This window comes from Oncorhynchus nerka, linkage group LG4, assembly GCF_034236695.1.
Source record: "Oncorhynchus nerka isolate Pitt River linkage group LG4, Oner_Uvic_2.0, whole genome shotgun sequence".
Taxonomy (NCBI): domain Eukaryota; kingdom Metazoa; phylum Chordata; class Actinopteri; order Salmoniformes; family Salmonidae; genus Oncorhynchus; species Oncorhynchus nerka.
Window position 1 is genome coordinate 18,903,590 of NC_088399.1, and position 24,363 is coordinate 18,927,952.

General features: G+C 43.8%; 1 protein-coding gene across 1 annotated transcript in view; it reads right to left on the minus strand.

The window, feature by feature from the left end:
- Positions 1–5,997: 5,997 nt before the first annotated feature.
- Positions 5,998–24,363, minus strand: part of si:dkey-34e4.1 (carboxyl-terminal PDZ ligand of neuronal nitric oxide synthase protein) — a 260,757-nt gene continuing 242,391 nt past the window's right edge. The window contains exon 11 of the mRNA XM_065017303.1: positions 5,998–9,017. Within this exon, the coding sequence (XP_064873375.1) occupies positions 8,441–9,017 (577 nt within the window). The 3' untranslated portion in view covers positions 5,998–8,440. The remainder of the gene's footprint in view (positions 9,018–24,363) is intronic.

Consider the following 24,363-nt stretch of genomic DNA (forward strand, 5'->3'; position numbering starts at 1 on the left):
TTTCTTAATATGACTTTCCGAGCTACTATTGGGTAATGGGTGCTGTCAGTCTCCACGGTCCCTCCTCTTACATCTGTGTCCCAAGTGGCACCCGATTTCCACTACTTTTGTCCAGGGCACTCATGCTATGGTCAAAAGTAGTGCACTATATTGGGAAGAGGCTGCCATTTGGGACTCAGGCGGTATGGTTTACTTCTCCTCGCCGCCTGGCTTCCTAATAAAGCCATGAGATAGTGAGTGAAGACTGCTCTGGAGAAACAGGGACTGGCGTGTCTGTTTACATTCTCACTGCAGCACTGAGAACAGGAAATGAGAATACACAACCCAGTGAGCAAAATTGGTTAGTAGACGTCTTTTCAACCAAAAATACTTATTTTTAACGTTTTGTTTTGGAAGAAAACACAGTGGAATAAATACAAGGATTTATTTCAAAAGTTTTAGAAGAAACTTGAAATCTAAATAGTTTTAGTGCAAACGGCCTATAAGAGTTGGTAGTATATCTATTTGTGATTTTGTAAAGATGCTATAACACTTTTATTCGTGTCACAAACATTCTGCCATTCAGACGATAACAGATTAAGAAGAGACAACCTGCTGTCATCATCTATAAACCTGAATGTAGTGGCCATTGTAAACGCCCAACGACTTGTAAACAAATGTGTTATAAATCCTTTATGTAATAAGCCCATTACACTGAAATGTAATCAAGAAATGTAGTGGTAAACATCTATTGTTAATCCTCCAGTGGGTGTTTCCACAAGACAGCGAATGGGGTGACCTCTGTCTTCACTGTCTGTCTACACAGAAGGATCTATTGGACTTATTCATGCTTCTTTTTCCCAAAACACCTCTGTGATCACTACAGCATTAGCCTGGTCCATGGGGTAAACACTACTGACACATCTACATACTACTTCAATCAGCCTGACTAACTGGTGCCTGTATGTAGCCTCGCTACTTTTATAGCCTCGCTACTGTATATAGCCTGTCTTTTTACTGTTGTTTTATTTCTTTACTTACCTATTGTTCACCTAATACCTGTTTTGCACTATTGGTTAGAGCCTGTAAGTAAGCATTTCACTGTAAGGTTGTATTCAGCGCACGTAAAAATAAATTGATTTGATAGATCACAGTCCGTAATGAAGGAGGCTTTGACTGTGGTCTGCAACGCTCAATGTCTTGGTATTAAACTGAGCCAAAGGTAGATAGACACATAGTGTTGGACAGATATAAGAAGGACACAGTAGGATATAAGCTTTAAAGGTGTGTGTGTGTGCCTGTGTGCATGTGTGTGAGTGCCTGTGTGCATGTGTGTGAGTGAGTGTATGCAGGCGTCTATCAGATTGAGCTCAGATGTCATGTGATTAACATACTCTGATGAAGGGAGGTTGCCTCCAGAGAGACGGAAGGAGTGGTTGTGTTCTCCTAAGCCTGGCACACGTCCAGCATGATTGATTACATGGAAGGGGGTTTCTCTGTCTCGGCACACACACTTACACACGCACTCACACATACACATAGACACACACATGCACACACACAATAGGGGCATCACTGGATCCTCCAAACTTCCTGTACACACCTGAGATCTTATTGGGGTTGTTAGTAGAGGGGAATTCCCAACTTGAAGGCTTCAAACACCCTGGTCCCCTACAACTTCATGATACTGACCAACTGAGTGGATGGTTAAGCCGCCTATCACCTACAGATTAGCTCTGTCAATCACAGCTGCCTCCCAGACACAGCCAACCATCAGGGGGGACACTCAGTGGAGGCGGGCCAGTCTGGTGTGTGACAGTAGAAGATAAATAATGACTAATCTTCAGAGACACTATAGAGAGAGGGAAGGAGAGAGTGATTAGGGAAGGCGAGAGAGAGAATAATGCATGCAGAGGAGAATTAGGACGACTCCCACTAAATATCAAAATCCAGAAAAGAGCAATTCAATTCTACAACTAACTAAAAAGGAGCAATTTTCAAACCTTCCATAACAAACACTGTGACTGACCCACATTTAAGGAAAGCTATTGAGAAAGACCACCGCAGGCAGACCTGGCTCTCAAGAGAAGACAGGCTATGAGCACACTGCCCACAAAATGAGGTGGAAACCGAGCTGCACTTCCTAACCTCCTGCCAAATATATGACCATATTAGAGACACTTTTCCCTCAGATTACACAGATCCACAAAGAATGTGAAAACAAATCCAATCTTGATAAACTCACATATCTATTTGGTGAAAGAGCACAGAGCGCGACCACAGCAGCAATATTTGTGACCTTTTGCCACAAGAAAAGGGTAACCATTGGAGCACAATCAACAGTGTAAATAGAACTTATATTTATCTGTTTATTTATTTTCCCTTTCATACTTCAACTATTTGCACATTGTTACAACACTGTACATAGCCAATAATATAACATTTGTGAGTGTACTCTTCACTGTTAAGTTCTGATTGTTTATTGTCTATTCTTTTGTTTATTGTCTATTCCACGTGCTTTGGCAATGTAAACCTGGTTCCCATGCCAATAAAGCCTTTTGAATTGAAATTGAAGTGAGAGAGAGAAAAGAGAGAATGAACGAGAGCTAGTGAGAAGAAAGCTTTTGGATGACATAAGAGAGAGAAAACACACCAACTTAATATGCAGAACATGTCAGTTCAAATACAACGTTTCTAGTACTGTAGTTACAGACAGAGAGAGAGAGAACAGGCTGTTGATGCCTCTTAAGGCAGCCCCCCGCACCTCTCTGATTCAGAGGGGTTGGGTTAAATGCGGAAGACACATTTCAGTTGAATGCATTCAGTTGTACAACTGACTAGGTATCCCCCTTTCCCTTTCCTTTCCCAACCAATCAGACAACTAGAAGAGAGAAAAGACAGCGAGAGGGGAAAAGGGATAAGAAAGAAAGAGAGGGGCAAGAGAGAGAGAGATAGAGAGAGGAGAGAGAGATGGGGGGGAGAGAGAGGGGCAAGAGAGAGAGGGAGAGAGAGAGGGGCAAGAGAGAGATAGAGAGAGAGGGGCAAGAGAGAGAGATAGAGAGGGGGAGCAAGAGAGATGGGCAAAGGAGAGAGATAGAGAGAGATAGAGAGAGAGAGGGGGGCAAGAGAGAGAGAGAGAGAGAGAGAGAGAAATGGAGAGGGGGCTAAGAGAGAAAGAGAGGGGGAGAGAAGGAGAGAGGATACGAGAGAATGAGAGAGAGAGGGAGAGAGAGAAAGAGAGAGTGAGTGAGGGAGAAAGGGATAAGAGGAAGAGAGAGAAGGGAAGAGAGGGGGAGAGAGATAAATGGAGAGGGGGCTAAGAGAGAAAGAGAGGGGGAGAGAAGGAGAGAGGATACGAGAGAATGAGAGAGAGAGGGAGAGAGAGAAAGAGAGAGAGTGAGTGAGGGAGAAAGGGATAAGAGGAAGCGAGAGAAGGGGAAGAGAGGGGGAGAGAGAGAGAAAGAGAGAAGAGTGAGAGAAAGAGAGAGAGAGGGGGAGAAAGGGAGATAAGAGCAAAAGACGGGGGGGGAGATGAGAGAGAACAGAGTTAGGATTTGGTGATGTACCGTTTATACCCTATACCAGGGTATTTCGGCTGCGGGGGTGTGTGCTACGCCACTGCTCAAATAAATGGTATGCAGCTCAGGGCTCCAGCTTTGGATTTGGTTTGCTAACTTGCTAGCTAAGTGGCTAGATGTCAAGATCAAGCTTACTGGTGCCAGCAGAGACATTCAATCCCCTCCTGGATCAAGATTCCTGTTGCCTAAATTGTTTGGTAATTGTATTTTTTTACAGCACCCCTCGTGTGTATGTATATGTGTATGTATATGTGCATGTATATGTGTATGTATATGTGTATGTATATGTGTATGTATATGTGTATGTATATGTGTATGTATATGTGTATGTATATGTGCGTGTATATGTGCATGTATATGTGTGTGTATATGGGTATGTATATGTGTATGTATATGTGCGTGTATATGTGCGTGTATATGTGCATGTATATGTGTATGTATATGTGTATGTATATGTGCGTGTATATGTGCATGTATATGTGCGTGTATATTCAGTAATATCATATGCCGGTACGGTATGCCGGTATAAAAACCTGCATATCGCTTCAACAGAGCTGCTGTGTCTAATTGGCCTGTGATTGTGTTGTGGCCCTACGGACTGAGACGCTACGAGTCATTACCCCTCGCCCAGTCTCTGCGGTCTCACTTCATTTAATAGAGCCTGGAAGAAGGCTTGCGTTTGAGTGAAGCCTGGAACTACGTTAAAAACCTTGTTCTATTATATATTTTCCTCAGCACTGCCATTATGAAGTATTCCTTGACATTGGCGTTTGTCTGTTTGTTAAGGCCCTCTCACCAGTATGTGAATCGCGCATAAAGTATAGACCACATCAGAATGTTGTCACAATAGCAAGCAAATTTAGTTCTGGGTATGATTAAGTGCATGGCTGTGCTCTGTATTTACAGAGCAATCACATAATATAGTTGACAGTACAGTAAAGAACCAGCCAAATTAACTTATAAGTTATATCTCAAATATATTTTTTCCTCAGAACAGGCAATGTATGGTAGACCTGTTTATCAGTGGTGGTGTTTCTTGAGGCCTGACGCCTTGGGAAGAACATTCAAACCTTTGTCTAAATAGGTTAGCTATTCATTCAGTGGCTGTATCTCAATGTACATCACGAAGGTACACCACGACTCAGAGAAATTAGAATTCATGATGCTCTTCTGTGAATCAACCATGGGTAAAATGACCCAAAAAGTTCATTTACAGAATCCCAAATGTCAGGGGGAAGAGGCTGCTTCAAATATCAACCATCCATTACTTATGGGCACCTTTGTTTTGTGTGTGTGTGTGTGTCAATGTTATTTTCCTGTTTGAAAATACAACAGCTTAATGACTGTTCCTCTCTCTATACATATTGTTTTGTACTTGTTCTCCCAGATTTTGTGATAGCCAATTGGTAGTTACAGTTTTGTCCCATCTGTCACGTTCTGACCTTAGTTCCTTTATGTTTCTTGTTTAGGTTGGTCAGGGCGTGAGTTGGGGTGGGCATTCTATGTGTTGTTCTAGTTTTGGTTTTCTATGTGTTTGGTCTGGTATGGTTCTCAATCAGAGGCAGCTGTCAATCGTTGTTCTGATTGAGAACCATATTTAGGTAGCCTGTTTTTTCCACTTGATTTGTGGGTAGTTATTTTCTGTCTTTGTGTATGTCACCAGACAGGACTGTTTCGTTTCGTATCATTCTCGTTGTTATTTTTGTTTTAGTGTTCTGAGTTATAAATAAATATAATGAACACTTACCACGCTGCGCATTGGTCCGATCCTTGCGACTCCTCGTCAGAAGAAGAGGACGAGCGTTACACCATCGCTGCAACTCCAGTACGGACTCGGGAGGTCAGGAGCCATGTGTCCTCCGAAACACAACCCAACCAAGCCTCACTACTTCTTTACACACTGCTCGCTTAACCCGAAAGTAAGCCGCACCAATGTGTCAAGAGGAAACAACTGGCGACTGTGTCAGCAGGACAAAGACATCCCTGCCCTAACCCAGACGAGACTGAGCCAATTGTGCACCGCCTCATGGCCGGTTGCAACACAGCCCGGGATTGAACACAGGTCTGTAGTGACGTCTCAAGCACTGCGATGCAGTGCCTTATACCACTGCGCCACTCGGGAGGCCACATTACCCATATTTTAATGTATGTCATTTATGTGAAATTAAAGTCATACATCTTTCTGTGTCTCTGCTTGTCCCTCAGTTCCCTTCTGAAAGTCCTGTCTTCATGACTCTCTTTATGCTGTATATATAAACTTCATTAACGACCGCATCCCAAATGGCACCCCACTACCCCCAAGTGCACTATAGAGGTTATAAGGGGATATTTGGAACGCTATATATGTGTAGTTGAGAATCTAAGAGACCAAACAAACCCTATTTTGAATGAGGAACTAGAGTCCTTCAAGAGAAACAACAGGTGAATACAGCAGTTGTTCAACTCGTCTTTTATTCATTCATTCCTTTATTATTGCTGTGTTTTTCTCTCCTTCAAAGTGTTGGAAAGAAAAGCCTCTTCAGCTCCTCCGATTCCTTCTTGCCAATCACCAGTCGACACCTGTACTGCCGTCCAATCATATCTCTCCTCAACCACCTCGTCATCACCTCAACCTGCCATCCAGAATAAGCCTACATTTAGAGTAGGTACTATTGTTCAATTCATTTTAAGTCGTCAGTTTAACTCAATATCATTATCTCACTCTCATAAGGCCAGGAGTTGTTCTTGACCATGTGACCTGACCAGAAATAAAGCCCTAGACTAGTCATGCATATAAATATATCTGTTATTGTTGTAGTTGTCATACAGAAAGCCTGTGTAAGTATGGAGATGAGACAATCGCCATGTTTCTCACCATGAGACCATGTTTACAGACAATTACTGAACTAACCCTGTTATTAACCTGTTATGACACTTTTTCCTATCTCTCGCTTCCTCCCATTCCCCAAATGAACAAACACTCAGCAGCAATGTCACTATCTCCTTCATTTAAACTGAGACCCAAACTCTCAGGCTTAGCAAAAATACCCTGTCATTCAGAACTTCAGAGAGATAGATAGATAAATAGAGAAAGTGAAATAGAGAGAGAGAGATCTAATTCATCAGTGAGTTTGTCTTTTCTCCTGAGGCCTCTCGCTGATTCCCAATTATCGTTCCACTCTGTAGGTCTTCTGATCAAAGCTAAAAATCCCTGAAAACCTTTTGCCATTAAGAGGGGCTATTAAACCTTTCATGCCTCACCATTCATCTAATAACACCATTCCACTTGGAACCATATGTTAGGTTTCACTGCTGATCAGGCCATTTGCCAGCTTTTCAGATCAGAGCTGTTTACTAGCCCTAAAACCAACATTCAGCCAATCACGAAGGCTCTTCTAGCCCTAAAACCAACATTCAGCCAATCACGAAGGCTCTTCTAGCCCTAAAACCAACATTCAGCCAATCACGAAGGCTCTTCTAGCCCTAAAACCAACATTCAGCCAATCACGAAGGCTCTTCTAGCCCTAAAACCAACATTCAGCCAATCACGAAGGCTCTTCTAGCCCTAAAACCAACATTCAGCCAATCACGAAGGCTCTTCTAGCCCTAAAACCAAACTTTCAGCCAATCACGTTGCCTCTTCTAGCCCTAAAACCAACATTCAGCCAATCACGTTGGCTCTTCTAGCCCTAAAAACAACATTCAGCCAATCACGTTGCCTCTTCTAGCCCTAAAACCAACATTCAGCCAATCACGTTGCCTCTTCTAGCCCTAAAACCAACATTCAGCCAATCACGTTGCCTCTTCTAGCCCTAAAACCAACATTGAGTATGAGTGTGAGTGACCAAACACATCATCAAACTACCACACTGTGAGTATGAGTGTGAGTGACCAAACACATCATCAAACTACCACACTGTGAGTATGAGTGTGAGTGACCAAACACATCATCAAACTACCACACTGTGAGTATGAGTGTGAGTGACCAAACACATCATCAAACTACCACACTGTGAGTATGAGTGACCAAACACATCATCAAACTACCACACTGTGAGTATGAGTGACCAAACACATCATCAAACTACCACACTGTGAGTATGAGTGTGAGTGACCAAACACACAAACACAGTTCCATCACCACTTCTCTTCCATTCGCTGTTCCTTTTCTATCACTTCCCTGTTCCTTTCTTCATAACTCTTCATAAGTCTTCATAAGTCTTCATAACTCTTCATAAGTCTTCATAGTCTGATGTCTGAGAGAGGGCAGCTGTTCTCAACGACACAGCACTTCACATCCAACGTTCCCACAACGTTCCCACAACATTCCTACAGTATGTCACTTTGACTTCCGTAACGCTTGGTGTTGAACACCCTGTAAATGAGTTGAGAGTATGTAATGAAATACATTTAAAGCATCTTGACTACTAACTTGTCACTGACACTATAGGCTACATTAACAGTGAAAGACTTCTGCTACATGATTATTCTCAATTCTCTACTTATTTACTAATAACAAATAAAATCATTATTCTCTATAAAAATACTAGGATCTGTCCATATGGCAATAATTTATAGAATAATAGATCATTTTATGTTCCTTTTCTGTGAATGTGTTGAAATATGTTCAGGTCATGCACAATTCTGTCCAGCTGTGTGTTGTGAAAGGACAGAAAAACTAGTCTTGAAATCCAGCTCACTCAACATTTTAGGAATATGGACTGAATGAGGCCTACAAAACACTATTGCATTTCAGAGTGCGTTAGAAGCTCTGATAACAGTCTGTGTCAGTCATTTTATTGTGTGGTGTCTGTTGCAGCATCAGTGTCAGTCAGCTAGGAGCCCCCAGCCCCAGAGGCCTCTAATGAAGTCACGGCCTGTAGTAGCTCTCCCAGCCCCTCTTCCTAGCTCCGTTGTGGGACAGTGGAGTCCTCAGGGCTGCTGTCCAGCAACTCATCCTCTGAGAAGCTGATGTGCAGACAGGTGTCATTGATGGGGGAGGAGAAGGGGAGCGTGTGCTCGTAGCTGTCCACGTGTGTGCCTGGGGTGGTGGTGACGCATGACAGGGGCGCAGTTTCCCCCTTCATGTCTTCTAGGGGGCTGCCACAGCCGCTAGAGGCAGTCAGGAACGCCCCCCTGTCCCCAAACGGGTCCTCTTCGTCGTGGAGAGGTGAGAGATGCGATTTAGTCTCGGAGCGGACGCCGGAATCCTCGCTAGCTGAGCCGCACGAGCCGCTCTCGCCGCCTCCGTTGCTGAGCTGGTGGAAGTCTCCTGAGAGTCCGGAAGAGAGGGAGCAGGGCGTGATGTCTGGGAAGGACAGGCTCTCGCTCCGGCTCGGAACGCCACCATTCCCATCTACTTGTGTGGTCAGGGGCATGGTCAGCGGGTTGAACTCCAACCCCGGAGAGACAGTTCGGCTGGCTCGCTTACGGTTGAAGGACGGGGGAGGCGGGTCCAATTTAGGGATGATCTGTTTAAACCTGTCAATCAGAAAAGAGAGTTGGATTTAATCGAAGGTCACATCTCAAATGACACCATATTCTCCACGTAGTGCCCTACTGTGATGAACTACTTTAGACCAGAGCTGTGTAGACCAGAGCTGTGTAAACCAGAGCTGTGTAAACCAGAGCTGTGTAGACCAGAGCTGTGTAAACCAGAGCTGTGTCGACCAGAGCTGTGTAAACCAGAGCTGTGTAGACCAGAGCTGTGTAAACCAGAGCTGTGTCGACCAGAGCTGTGTAAACCAGAGCTGTGTAGACCAGAGCTGTGTAAACCAGAGCTGTGTAGACCAGAGCTGTGTAGACCAGAGCTGTGTAAACCAGAGCTGTGTAAACCTGAGCTGTGTAGACCAGAGCTGTGTAAACCAGAGCTGTGTAAACCAGAGCTGTGTAGACCAGAGCTGTGTAAACCAGAGCTGTGTAGACCAGAGCTGTGTAAACCAGAGCTGTGTAGACCAGAGCTGTGTAAACCTGAGCTGTGTAGACCAGAGCTGTGTAAACCAGAGCTGTGTCGACCAGAGCTGTGTAAACCTGGCGATTTAAGGGCATGGAGGGGCACCCTGTTCCCTATAGTGCACTACTTTTGACAAGTAGTGCACTATATGGGGTTATTAGGGTGTCATTTGAAATGCAGGCTAAGTGAAATATGCGTCTTATATTCCTCAAAATGTCAAATAGTGTCAATAACATGAGCTACTGCTCTTAATGTAAATGTAGTGAATAGTGAGTGTTTTCTCTATAACATGCAGAGGCATTTAAAAGGGAAATAAGCCTAGCTGTTTACATTTTCACAGTGACACTTCCATTCTTTAAACCCAATGCACTTTGAGGTAAGCCGCTGCCCGATGGGAGCTGTGTGTGTATGTGTGTGTGTGTGTTTGGTGAGAGCAGTCTGGGCACTTATCTTGGTCCCACAGCTCCCCTGTTGGGAGGAAGAGGGGAAGAGAAAGAGAGAGAGAGAAAGTGAGAGATGAGAGAGAAAGGGAGCTGCAGGCTTTCCTCTCCTCTATCGACAGCACCAAACACACACTATAAATAGCTGCATTGCAGTCTCCCTGTTTAGACCACAGAAAACCCATGGTGGTTATACCACACACACACACACAAACACAAACACTATGCAGTACCAGTCAAACGTTTGAAAACACCTACTCATTGAAGGGTTTTTCTGTATTTTTACTATTTTCTACATTGTAGAATAATAGTGAAGACATCAAAACTATGAAATAACACATATGGAATCATGTAATACACAAAAAAGTGTTAAACAAATCCAAATATATTTTATATTCTTAAAAGTAGCCACCCTTTGCATTGATCACAGCTTTGCAGACCCTTGGCATTCTCTCAACCAGCTTTACCTGGAATGCTTTTCCAACAGTCTTGAAGGAGTTCCCACATACAGTATGCTGAGTACTGGTAACTCTAATGAACTTATCCTCTGCAGCAGAGGTAACTCTGTTCTTCCTTTCCTGTGGCAGTCCTCATGAAAGCCAGTTTCATCATAGCGTTGTCACATGAATTGATGCTGGAGAGATGAAGCAGGTACGGGGAGTCAAACATTTAATAAAGAACGGACATGGAACGAGACAGGAACAGCCTCAGCAAAGTAAGAATACAGACAAAAGACAATGAATGCAGCAGCGCGGAACAGAACTGGGGAACTGACAAATATAGGGGAGGTAATAACAGGTGATGAGTGAGCCCAGGTGAGTCCAATATCGCTGATGCGTGTGACGAGGGAAGGCAGGTGTACGTAATGCATGGCAGGAGTGCGTGATGCAGGGCAGCATGGCGCCCATAAACGCTGGAGGGGGGGGGCCAGACGTGACAAGCGCTTAATGGTTTTTGCGACTGCACCTGAAGAAACTTTCAAAGTTCTTGACATTTTCCGGATTGACTGACCTTCATGTTTTAAAGTAATGATGGACTGTCATTTCTCTTTGCTTAGTTGAGCTGTTCTTGCCATAATATGGACTATCTTCTGTATACCAACCTTGCCTTGTTACAACACAACGGATTGGCTCAAACACATTTAAAAAGGAAACAAATTCCAATAATGAACTTTTAACAAGGCATACCTGTTAATTGAAATGCATTCCAGGTGACTACCTCATGAAACTGGTTGACAGAATGCTAAGAGCAAAGGGTGGCTACTTTGAAGAATCTCAAATATAACATATATTTTAATTTGTTTAACACTTTTTTGGTTACTACATGATTCCATAGTTTTGATGTCTTCACTATTATTCTACAATGTAGAACAATCCTGGAATGAGTAGGTGTGTCCAAACTTTTGACTGGTACAGTGGTGTATATACAAAAGTATGTGGACAGCCCTTCAAATGAGTGGATTTGGCTATTTCAGCCATACCTGTTACTGACAGGTGTATAAAATGGAACACACAGCTATGTAATCTCCATAGACAAACATTGGCAGTAGAATGGCCTAACAGAAGAGCTCAGTGACTTTCAACGTGGCACCGTCATAGGGTGACGGCTTTCCAACAAGTCAGTTTGTCAAATTTTTGCCCTGCTTGAGCTGCTGCTGCTGTTTTTGTGAAGTGGAAAATTCAAGGATCAACAACGGCTCAGCATCGTGGTAGGCCACACAAGCTCACAAACACGACCGCAAAGTGTTGAAGTGTGTAGCGAGTAAAAATCATCTGTCCTCGGTTGCAACACTCACTACTGAGTTCCAAACTGCCTCTGGAGTCAACGTCAGCACAAGAAGTGTTCGTCGGGAGCTTCATGATATGGGTTTCCATGGCCAAGCGTTGGCTGGAGTGGTGTAAAGCTCGCCGCCATTGGACTCTGGAGCAGTGGAAACGCGTTCTCTGGAGTGATGAATCACAGTCCGACGGACTAATCTTGGTTTTGGAGAATAGCAGGAGAACGCTACCTGACCGAATGCATAGTACCAACTGTAAACTTTGGTGAAGGAGGAATAATGGTCTGGGGCTGTTCTTCATGATCCAAGCCCCTTAGTTCCAGTGAAGGGAATTCTTAATGCAACATCAGACAAAAGAAATTCTAGACGATTCTGTGCTTCCAACTTTGTGGTAACAGTTTGGGGAAGGCCCTTTCCTGTTTCAGCATGACAATTCCCCCGTGCACAAAGCGAGGTCCATACAGAAATGGTTTGTCGAGATCAGTGTGGAAGAACTTGACTGGCCTGCACAGAGCCCTGACCTCAACCCCATCGAACACCTTTGGGATGAATTGGAACGCTGACTGCAAGCCAGGTCTAATCGCCCAACATCAGTGTCTGACCTCACTAATGCTCTTGTTGCTGAATGGAAGAAAATCCCCGCAGCAATGTTCCAACATCTAGTGGAAAGGATTCCCAGAAGAGTGACGGCTGTTATATCAGTAAAGGGGATCAACATATTAATGCCCATGATTTTGGAATTAGATGTTGATGAGCAGGTGTCCACATACTTTTGGTCAGTAGTGTACATCTGTAAACACAGCCAAACACACGTGTGCGCACACAAACACACACAAGCAAAGAAACACACACATTCCTCCCTGTTTCATTCATTCTATTTGTTTGTTTTGTTTCCTAAGTGAAGCTACGACAGCCAACGAGTGAAGCCTGTTTGTAGTGTGTGATCTGTTATGAGTTGTAACTGTCGTTAGCTCTAACTGGCTCCTATATGTACTGTGTGCTGCTATTGAACATCTATATAAAGCTTATAACGGGTTTGCAAAGACTTAATTAAGCCTTTCATGTTGTTGCCTATTAAAGGTGACACTGGCTGCTTCCTAAGTGTGTAGTTATTGCGTTGTATGTAGCCTGGTTTCTAGTTGTGTGATGTGTAGTTATTGCGTTGTATGTAGCCTGGTTTCTAGTTGTGCGATGTGTAGTTATTGAGTTGTATGTAGCCTGGTTTCTAGTTGTGTGATGTGTAGTTATTGCATTGTATGTAGCCTGGTTTCTAGTTGTGCGATGTGTAGTTATTGAGTTGTATGTAGCCTGGTTTCTAGTTGTGTGATGTGCAGTTGAGTTTTATGTAGCCTGGTCTCTAGTTGTAGTTATAGAATGGTGTGTGATGTGTAGTTATGTAGTTTTATGTAGCCTGGTTTCTAGTTGTGTGATGTGTAGTTATTGAGTTGTATGTGGCCTGGTTTCTAGTTGTGTGATGTGCAGTTGAGTTTTATGTAGCCTGGTTTCTAGTTGTGCGATGTGTAGTTATTGAGTTGTATGTAGCCTGGTTTCTAGTTGTGCGATGTGTAGTTATGTAGTTGTATGTAGCCTGGTTTCTAGTTGTGTGATGTGTAGTTATGTAGTTGTATGTAGCCTGGTTTCTAGTTGTGTGATGTGTAGTTATTGAGTTGTATGTAGCCTGGTTTCTAGTTGTGTGATGTGCAGTTGAGTTTTATGTAGCCTGGTTTCTAGTTGTGCGTTGTGTAGTTATTGAGTTGTATGTAGCCTGGTTTCTAGTTGTGCGATGTGTAGTTATTGAGTTGTATGTAGCCTGGTTTCTAGTTGTGTGATGTGCAGTTGAGTTTTATGTAGCCTGGTTTCTAGTTGTGCGATGTGTAGTTATTGAGTTGTATGTAGCCTGGTTTCTAGTTGTGCGATGTGTAGTTATGTAGTTGTATGTAGCCTGGTTTCTAGTTGTGTGATGTGTAGCCTGGTTTCTAGTTGTGTGATGTGTAGTTATGTAGTTGTATGTAGCCTGGTTTCTAGTTGTGTGATGTGTAGTTATGTAGTTGTATGTAGCCTGGTCTCTAGTTGTAGTTATAGAATGGTGTGTGATGTGTAGTTATGTAGTTTTATGTAGCCTGGACTCTAGTTGTGTGATGTGTAGTTATGTAGTTTTTTGTAGCCTTGTCTCTAGTTGTGTGATGTGTAGTTATTGAGTTGCATGTAGCCTGGTCTCTAGTTGTGTGATGTGTAGTTATTGAGTTGTATGTCGCCTGGTCTCTAGTTGTGTGATGTGTAGTTATGTAGTTGTATGTAGCCTGGTCTCTAGTTGTGTGATGTGTAGTTATGTAGTTGTATGTCGCCTGGTCTCTAGTTGTAGTTATAGAATGGTGTGTGATGTGTAGTTATGTAGTTGTATGTCGCCTGGTCTCTAGTTGTAGTTATAGAATGGTGTGTGATGTGTAGTTATGTAGTTTTATGTAGCCTGGTCTCTAGTTGTGTGATGTGTAGTTATTGAGTTGTATGTCGCCTGGTCTCTAGTTGTAGTTATAGAATGGTGTGTGATGTGTAGTTATGTAGTTTTATGTAGCCTGGACTCTAGTTGTGTGATGCGTAGTTATGTAGTTTTATGTAGCCTGGTCTCTAGTTGTGTGATGTGTAGTTATGTAGTTGTATGTCGCCTGGTCTCTAGTTGTAGTTATAGAATGGTGTGTGAAGTGTGGTATTAGACACAGTAGGAGCGAGGGGGTAATAAACAGTCTTTTACAGTGAGTCTGACTGAGTGGTTGAATCTCTAGCTAGCAACTCCCCAGACAGTCTGTGTGATTTCCATATGTTTGACTCAGCACTTCTGTCCTGTCTGCTGTCTGGGCTTCCATACACCTCCCTCCCAGTGCTACCACTCCTCTCTTTTTCTTTCCCCCTCCTCCCCTCTCTCTCCCTCCCTCACTCCTCCTCTCTCTTTCCCCCTCCTCACTCCTCCTCTCTTTCCTCCTCCTCCCTCCCTCACTCCTCTCTCTACCTCTCTCTTTCCTCCTCCTCCCCCCTCACTCCTCCTCTCTCGACCTCTCTCTTTCTCTTTCCCACTCCTCCCTCCCTCACTCCTCCTCTCTCTACCTCTCTCTTTCCTCCTCCTCCCTCCCTCACTCCTCCACTCTCGACCTCTCTCTTTCCCCCTCCTCCCCTCTCTCCCTCCCTCACTCCTCCTCTCTCTTTCCTCCTCCTCCCTCCCTCTACTCTCTTTCCCCCTCTCTCCCTCCCTCACTCATCCTCTCTCTACCTCTCTCTTTCCCCCTCCTCCCCTCTCTCCCTCCCTCACTCCTCCTCTCTCTTTCCCCTTCCTCCCCTCTCTCCCCCGCCTCCTCTCTCGACCTCTCTCTTTCTCTTTCCCCCTCCTCCCTCCCTCACTCCTCCTCTCTCTTTCTCTTTCCCCCTCTCACTCCTCCTCTATCTACCTCTCTCTTTCTCTCCTCCTCTCTCTACCTCTCTCTTTCTCTTCCCCCTCCTCCCCTCCTCTCTCCACCTCTCTCTTTCTCTTTCCCCTCACTCCACCTCTCTCTTTCCCCCTCCTCCCCTCTCTCTCCCTCCCTCACTCCTCCTCTCTCTACCTCTCTCTTTCTCTTTCCCCCTCTCTCCCTCCCTCACTCCTCCTCTCTCTACCTCTCTCTTTCTCTTTCCTCCTCCTCCTCTCTCTACCTCTCTCTTCCCCCTCCTCCCCTCTCTCTCCCTCCCTCACTCCACCTCTCTCTTTCCCCCTCCTCCCCTCTCTCTCTCCTCCCTCACTCCTCCTCTCTCCACCTCTCTCTTTCTCTTTCCCCCTCTCTCCCTCCCTCACTCCTCCTCTCTCCACCTCTCTCTCTCCCTCCCTCCCTCACTCCTCCTCTCTCCACCTCTCTCTTTCCCCCTCCTCCCCTCCCTCACTCCTCCTCTCTCTCCCTCCCTCACTCCCTCCCCCTCTCTCCACCTCTCTCTTTCCCCCTCCTCCCCTCTCTCTCCCTCCCTCACTCCTCCTCTCTCTAGCTCGTTCTCCTTCTCTCAATTCAATGTAAGGTCTTTATTAGCATGAGAAACATGTGTTAACATTGCCAAAGCAAGTGAAGTAGATAAAAATAAAACTTAACAGTAAACATTAAACAAACAGAAGCTCAAAAAGAATAAAGACATTTTATGTCTATATGCAGTGTTTTAACGATGTGCAAATAGTTGAAGTATAAAAAGGAAAATAAATCAACATAAATATAGGTTGTATTTACAATAGTGTTCTTCACTGGTTGCCCTTTTCTTGTGGCAACAGATCACAAATATTGCTGCTGTGATGGCACACTGTGGTATTTCACGGTGGTCTTTCTTAATAGCAAGGCTATAGTACATAGTCAAAGCTTTCCTTAATTCCGGGTAAGTAACAGTGGTCAGGTATTGTGCCTCTGTGTACTCTCTCTGTTCATCTCTATCCCTCCTCTCCCTCTGTTAATCTCTATCCCTCATCTCCCTCTGTTCATCACTATCCCTCCTCTCCCTCTGTTCATCTCTATCCCTCCTCTCCCTCTGTTCATCTCTATCCCTCCTCTCCCTCTGTTCATCACTATCCCTCCTCTCCCTCTGTTAATCTCTATTCCTCCTCTCCCTCTGTTCATCTCTATCCCTCATCTCCCTCTGTTCATCACTATCCCTCCTCTCCCTCTGTTCATCTCTATCCCTCCTCTCCCTCTGTTCATCTCTATCCCTCCTCTCCCTCTGTTCATCACTATCCCTCCTCTCCCTCTGTTCATCTCTATCCCTCCTCTCCCTCTGTTCATCTCTATCCCTCCTCTCCCTCTGTTCATCTCTATCCCTCCTCTCCCTCTGTTCATCTCTATCCCTCCTCTCCCTCTGTTAATCTCTATCCCTCCTCTCCCTCTGTTCATCTCTATTCCTCCTCTCCCTCTGTTCATCTCTATCCCTCCTCTTCCTCTGTTCATCTCTATCCCTCCTCTCCCTCTGTTCATCTCTATCCCTCCTCTCCCTCTGTTCATCACTATCCCTCCTCTCCCTCTGTTCATCACTATCCCTCCTCTCCCTCTGTTCATCTCTATCCCTCCTCTCCCTCTGTTCATCTCTATTCCTCCTCTCCCTCTGTTCATCTCTATCCCTCCTCTTCCTCTGTTCATCTCTATCCCTCCTCTCCCTCTGTTCATCTCTATCCCTCCTCTCCCTCTGTTCATCACTATCCCTCCTCTCCCTCTGTTCATCTCTATCCCTCCTCTCCCTCTGTTCATCACTATCCCTCCTCTCCCTCTGTTCATCTCTATCCCTCCTCTTCCTCTGTTCATCTCTATCCCTCCTCTCCCTCTGTTCATCTCTATCCCTCCTCTCCCTCTGTTCATCTCTATCCCTCCTCTCCCTCTGTTCATCTCTATCCCTCCTCTCCCTCTGTTCATCTCTATCCCTCCTCTCCCTCTGTTCATCTCTATCCCTCCTCTCCCTCTGTTCATCTCTATCCCTCCTCTCCTCTGTTCATCTCTATCCCTCCTCTCCCTCTGTTAATCTCTATTCCTCCTCTCCCTCTGTTCATCTCTATCCCTCCTCTCCCTCTGTTCATCTCTATCCCTCCTCTCCCTCTGTTCATCTCTATCCCTCATCTCCCTCTGTTCATCACTATCCCTCCTCTCCCTCTGTTCATCTCTATCCCTCCTCTCCCTCTGTTCATCACTATCCATCCTCTCCCTCTGTTCATCTCTATCCCTCCTCTCCCTCTGTTCATCTCTATCCCTCCTCTTCCTCTGTTCATCACTATCCCTCCTCTCCCTCTGTTCATCTCTATCCCTCCTCTCCCTCTGTTCATCTCTATCCCTCCTCTCCCTATGTTCATCTCTATCCCTCCTCTCCCTCTGTTCATCTCTATCCCTCCTCTCCCTCTGTTCATCTCTATCCCTCCTCTCCCTCTGTTCATCTCTATCCCTCCTCTCCCTCTGTTAATCTCTATTCCTCCTCTCCCTCTGTTCATCTCTATCCCTCCTCTCCCTCTGTTCATCTCTATCCCTCCTCTCCCTCTGTTCATCTCTATCCCTCATCTCCCTCTGTTCATCACTATCCCTCCTCTCCCTCTGTTCATCTCTATCCCTCCTCTCCCTCTGTTCATCACTATCCATCCTCTCCTCTGTTCATCTCTATCCCTCCTCTCCCTCTGTTCATCTCTATCCCTCCTCTTCCTCTGTTCATCACTATCCCTCCTCTCCCTCTGTTCATCACTATTCCTCCTCTTCCTCTGTTCATCACTATCCCTCCTCTCCCTATGTTCATCTCTATCCCTCATCTCCCTCTGTTCATCACTATCCCTCCTCTTCCTCTGTTCATCTCTATCCCTCCTCTCCCTCTGTTCATCACTATCCCTCCTCTCCCTATGTTCATCTCTATCCCTCCTCTCCCTCTGTTCATCACTATCCCTCCTCTTCCTCTGTTCATCTCTATCCCTCCTCTCCCTCTGTTCATCACTATCCCTCATCTCCTCTGTTCATCACTATCCCTCCTCTCCCTCTGTTCATCTCTATCCCTCCTCTCCCTCTGTTCATCTCTATCCCTCCTCTCCCTCTGTTCATCTCTATCCCTCCTCTCCTCTGTTCATCTCTATCCCTCCTCTCCCTCTGTTCATCTCTATCCCTCCTCTCCCTCTGTTCATCTCTATCCCTCCTCTCCCTCTGTTCATCACTATCCCTCCTCTCCCTCTGTTCATCTCTATCCCTCCTCTCCCTCTGTTCATCACTATCCCTCCTCTCCCTCTGTTCATCTCTATCCCTCCTCTCCCTCTGTTCATCACTATCCCTCCTCTCCCTCTGTTCATCTCTATCCCTCCTCTCCCTCTGTTCATCACTATCCCTCCTCTCCCTCTGTTCATCTCTCCCTCCTCTCCCTCTGTTCATCACTCCTCCTCTCCCTCTGTTCATCACTATCCCTCCTCTCCTCTGTTCATCTCTATCCATCCTCTCCCTCTGTTAATCTCTATCCCTCCTCTCCCTCTGTTAATCTCTATCCCTCCTCTCCCTCTGTTCATCTCTATCCCTCCTCTCCCTCTGTTCATCACTATCCCTCCTCTCCCTCTGTTCATCTCTATCCCTCCTCTCCCTCTGTTCATCTCTATCCCTCATCTCCCTCTGTTCATCTCTATCCATCCTCTCCCTCTGTTCCATCTCTATCCCTCCTCTTCCTCTGTTCATCACTATCCCTCCTCTCCCTCTGTTCATCTCTATCCCTCCTCTCCCTCTGTTCATCTCTATCCCTCCTCTCCCTCTGTTCATCTCTATCCCTCCTCTCCCTCTGTTCATCTCTATCCCTCCTCTCCCTCTGTTCATCTCTATCCCTCCTCTCCCTCTGTTCATCACTATCCCTCCTCTCCCTCTGTTCATCACTATGACTCCTCTCCCTCTGTTCATCTCTATCCCTCCTCTCCCTCTGTTCATCTCTATCCCTCCTCTCCCTCTGTTCATCACTATCCCTCCTCTCCCTCTGTTCATCACTATCCCTCCTCTTCCTCTGTTCATCTCTATCCCTCCTCTCCCTCTGTTCATCTCTATCCATCCTCTCCCTCTGTTCATCTCTATCCCTCATCTCCCTCTGTTCATCTCTATCCATCCTCTCCCTCTGTTCATCTCTATCCCTCCTCTCCCTCTGTTCATCACTATCCCTCCTCTCCCTCTGTTCATCTCTATCCCTCCTCTCCCTATGTTCATCTCTATCAGTTACTCTCTGAATGTGCATTCTCTTCCAATCTGTCACCCCTACCTCCACGCTGACTGGAAGACTTAATTTAATGAGGTGACAAACATACCAAGGTCTCCCTACTCCTCCCTACCCCTGGAGCCATTACTCTGGATGGCAGGAAGGCAGTAAGGTCTCCCTACTCCTCCCTACCCCTGGAGACATTACTCTGGATGGCAGAAAGGCAGTAAGGTCTCCCTACTCCTCCCTACCCCTGGAGACATTACTCTGGCTGGCAGTAAGGTGTCCCTACCCCTGGAGATATTACTCTGGATGGCAGTAAGGTCTCCCTACTCCTAGCTACACCTGGAGACATTACTCTGGCTGGCAGTAAGGTCTCCCTACTCCTCCCTACCCCTGGAGACATTACTCTGGCTGGCAGTAAGGCAGTAAGGTCTCCCTACTCCTCCCTACCCCTGGAGACATTACTCTGGATGGCAGGTAAGGCAGTAAGGTCTCCCTACTCCTCCCTACCCCTGGAGACATTACTCTGGCTAGCAGTAAGGCAGTAAGGTCTCCCTACTCCTCCCTACCCCTGGAGGCATTACTCTGGATGGCAGTAAGGCAGTAAGGTCTCCCTACTCCTCCCTACCCCTGGAGGCATTACTCTGGATGGCAGTAAGGCAGTAAGGTCTCCCTACCCCTGGAGACATTACTCTGGATGGCAGTAAGGCAGTAAGGTCTCCCTACTCCTCCCTACCCCTGTAGGCATTACTCTGGCTGGCAGTAAGGCAGTAGACTCCTACCTACCTCTGGCTGGCATCTACTCATGCATGCAGTTCTACTACAGTATAACACCCCAGAGACAGGCGTACTTAGACAAAGACCAACTCCTCAGTGGCAGAACACAAGCAGAGGGTCAAACACCCTCGTAAAGACCAACTCCTCAGTGGCTGAACACAAGCAGAGGGTCAAACACCCTGGTAAAGACCAACTCCTCAGTGGCTGAACACAAGCAGAGGGTCAAACACCCTCGTAAAGACCAACTCCTCAGTGGCTGAACACAAGCAGAGGGTCAAACACCCTGGTAAAGACCAACTCCTCAGTGGCTGAACACAAGCAGAGGGTCAAACACCCTCGTAAAGACCAACTCCTCAGTGGCTGAACACAAGCAGAGGGTCAAACACCCTGGTAAAGACCAACTCCTCAGTGGCTGAACACAAGCAGAGGGTCAAACACCCTCGTAAAGACCAACTCCTCAGTGGCTGAACACAAGCAGAGGGTCAAACACCCTCGTAAAGACCAACTCCTCAGTGGCTGAACACAAGCAGAGGGTCAAACACCCTGGTAAAGACCAACTCCTCAGTGGCTGAACACAAGCAGAGGGTCAAACACCCTCGTAAAGACCAACTCCTCAGTGGCTGAACACAAGCAGAGGGTCAAACACCCTCGTAAAGACCAACTCCTCAGTGGCTGAACACAAGCAGAGGGTTAGTGGATGAATGGGATGCTTATGGGGGTTTGTGGAGTACTGGTGGTTGGGACCTAGTGTCCAGTTCAACACACTAGGAATAGAGTTAGAGGTGGAGGGGTATGTGTGGGGCGTGTTTGTTTGTGTGTGGGGGGGGTTGAGTGAATACTTCATTTAATGTGATGTTTATGAGTATGAGAAGTTATAGTGTGATTATGCTTCTGTGTGTGTGTGTGTGTGTGTAAGGTCCTTCCTGAGAAGGATGGTAGGTGCAATATCCTTGCTAATGGACCCACTCTGATAGCAGTGCAAACATTTCACTTCCTAATGAGCTAAAACATACAACTACGCACATAACGTCTGACCTTATCACAATCCTCATTTTCAGACAAAAAGAACACTGCTAAACTATACAGTCTTTGATACCAAATCAAAAACCTCACTGTCTCTCTCTCTCTCCCCATTCCCTCTCTCCCCCATTTCTCTCTCTCCCTCATTTCTCTCTCTCTCCCTCATTTCTCTCCTTCTCTCTCTGTCATAGACACAATCAAGACCCCACTAGCCCTATCATTTGAATGTCATTAAATTGATAACATGATGATCACATCTATGATAACATGATGATGATTACATCTATGATAACATGATGATTACATCTATGATAACATGATGATCACATCTATGATAACATGATGATCACATGATGATTATATCTATGATAACATGATGATTATATCTATGATAACATGATATGATTACATCTATGATAACATGATGATTACATCTATGATAACATGATGATCACATCTATGATAACATGATGATCACATCTATGATAACATGATGATGATTACATCTATGATAACATGATGATCACATCTATGATAACATGATGATCACATCTATGATAACATGATGATCACATCTATGATAACATGATGATTACATCTATGATAACATGATGATTACATCTATGATAACATGATGATGATTACATCTATGCTAACATGATGATTACATCTATGATAACATGATGATTATATCTATGATAACATGATGATCACATCTATGATAACATGATGATGATTACATCTATGATAACATGATGATGATTATATCTATGATAACATGATGATGATTATATCTATGATAACATGATGATCACATCTATGATAACATGATGATGATTACATCTATGATAACATGATGATGATTATATCTATGATAACATGATGATTACATCTATGATAACATGATGATTACATCTATGATAACATGATGATTACATCTATGCTAACATGATGATGATTACATCTATGATAACATGATGATGATTACATCTATGATAACATGATGATGATTACATCTATGATAACATGATGATGATTATATCTATGATAACATGATGATGATTACATCTATGATAACATGATGATTACATCTATGATAACATGATGATTACATCTATGATAACATGATGATTATATCTATGATAACATGATGATGATTATATCTATGATAACATGATGATCACATCTATGATAACATGATGATGATTATATCTATGATAACATGATGATGATTATATCTATGATAACATGATGATCACATCTATGATAACATGATGATGATTATATCTATGATAACATGATGATCACATCTATGATAACATGATGATGATTATATCTATGATAACATGATGATCACATCTATGATAACATGATGATGATTACATCTATGATAACATGATGATGATTACATCTATGATAACATGATGATGATTATATCTATGATAACATGATGATCACATCTATGATAACATGATGATGATTACATCTATGATAACATGATGATGATTACATCTATGATAACATGATGATGATTACATCTATGATAACATGATGATTATATCTATGATAACATGATGATTACATCTATGATAACATGATGATCACATCTATGATAACATGATGATCACATCTATGATAACATGATGATTACATCTATGATAACATGATGATTATATCTATGATAACATGATATGATTACATCTATGATAACATGATGATGATTATATCTATGATAACATGATGATTACATCTATGATAACATGATGATGATTACATCTATGATAACATGATGATCACATCTATGATAACATGATGATTACATCTATGATAACATGATGATTATATCTATGATAACATGATATGATTACATCTATGATAACATGATGATGATTATATCTATGATAACATGATGATTACATCTATGATAACATGATGATGATTATATCTATGATAACATGATGATGATTATATCTATGATAACATGATGATGATTACATCTATGATAACATGATGATCACATCTATGATAACATGATGATGATTACATCTATGATAACATGATGATGATTATATCTATGATAACATGATGATTACATCTATGATAACATGATGATGATTATATCTATGATAACATGATGATGATTACATCTATGATAACATGATGATGATTACATCTATGATAACATGATGATTATATCTATGATACCATGATGATTACATCTATGCTAATATTATGATGATTACATCTATGATAACATGATGATGATTACATCTATGATAACATGATGATGACATCTATGATAACATGATGATGATTACATCTATGCTAATATGATGATGATTACATCTATGCTAATATGATGATGATTACATCTATGATAACATGATGATGATTATATCTATGATAACATGATGATTACATCTATGATAACATGATGATGATTACATCTATGCTAATATGATGATGATTACATCACACACCACAATGCCACAGATGTCTCAAGTTTTGAGGGAACATGCAATTGGCATGCTGACTGCAGGAATGTCCACCAGAGCTTTTGCCAGAGAATTGAATGTTCATTTCTCTACCATACCAAGATGGCAGCATGTCAAGTCGTTTGTCTGTGACTAGTACATTTTAACCTACGAATAACCTATTTATTTATGGTTGAGTAACTTCCTTGTTGTGTAGTGCAAACTATTTTGTTTTTGCTGGTGTAAAGATCACGGGTCCTCAACTCGGCACTTCATTACTTGATGTTAACCAAAATAACCTTATCTCTGGCTGGCCTGAGTTCCTTCTTCAGCTTGTCCAAGCTGCTCCTTTTTGCTCTTCGCCTGGCTGTCAGTGGCAGCTCAATAATCCCCAACCCGTTCTCTTAATCGACCCCCACACCCAATCTACTCACACACGCACATACAGACTCATACATACACACTGTCTCTCCCTCCCTTTACCTTCGTTGGCCTCTATTTAAAAAAAATGTTTTTTAAACATTTGTCAGCGAAAATTACAATTTTCATGGTGTTGCTTTGTGCACTGACTTTACTGAACTCTGGAGAAAACGAACATTGTCGCTGGGTGAGTACATCTGATTAGACATTTTGTCTGCAGGAACTCGCTCTTTTTCACTCGGTCCACTCGTCCAAGTGCTGATGTATTTGTGGCATGATGTGAACAGTA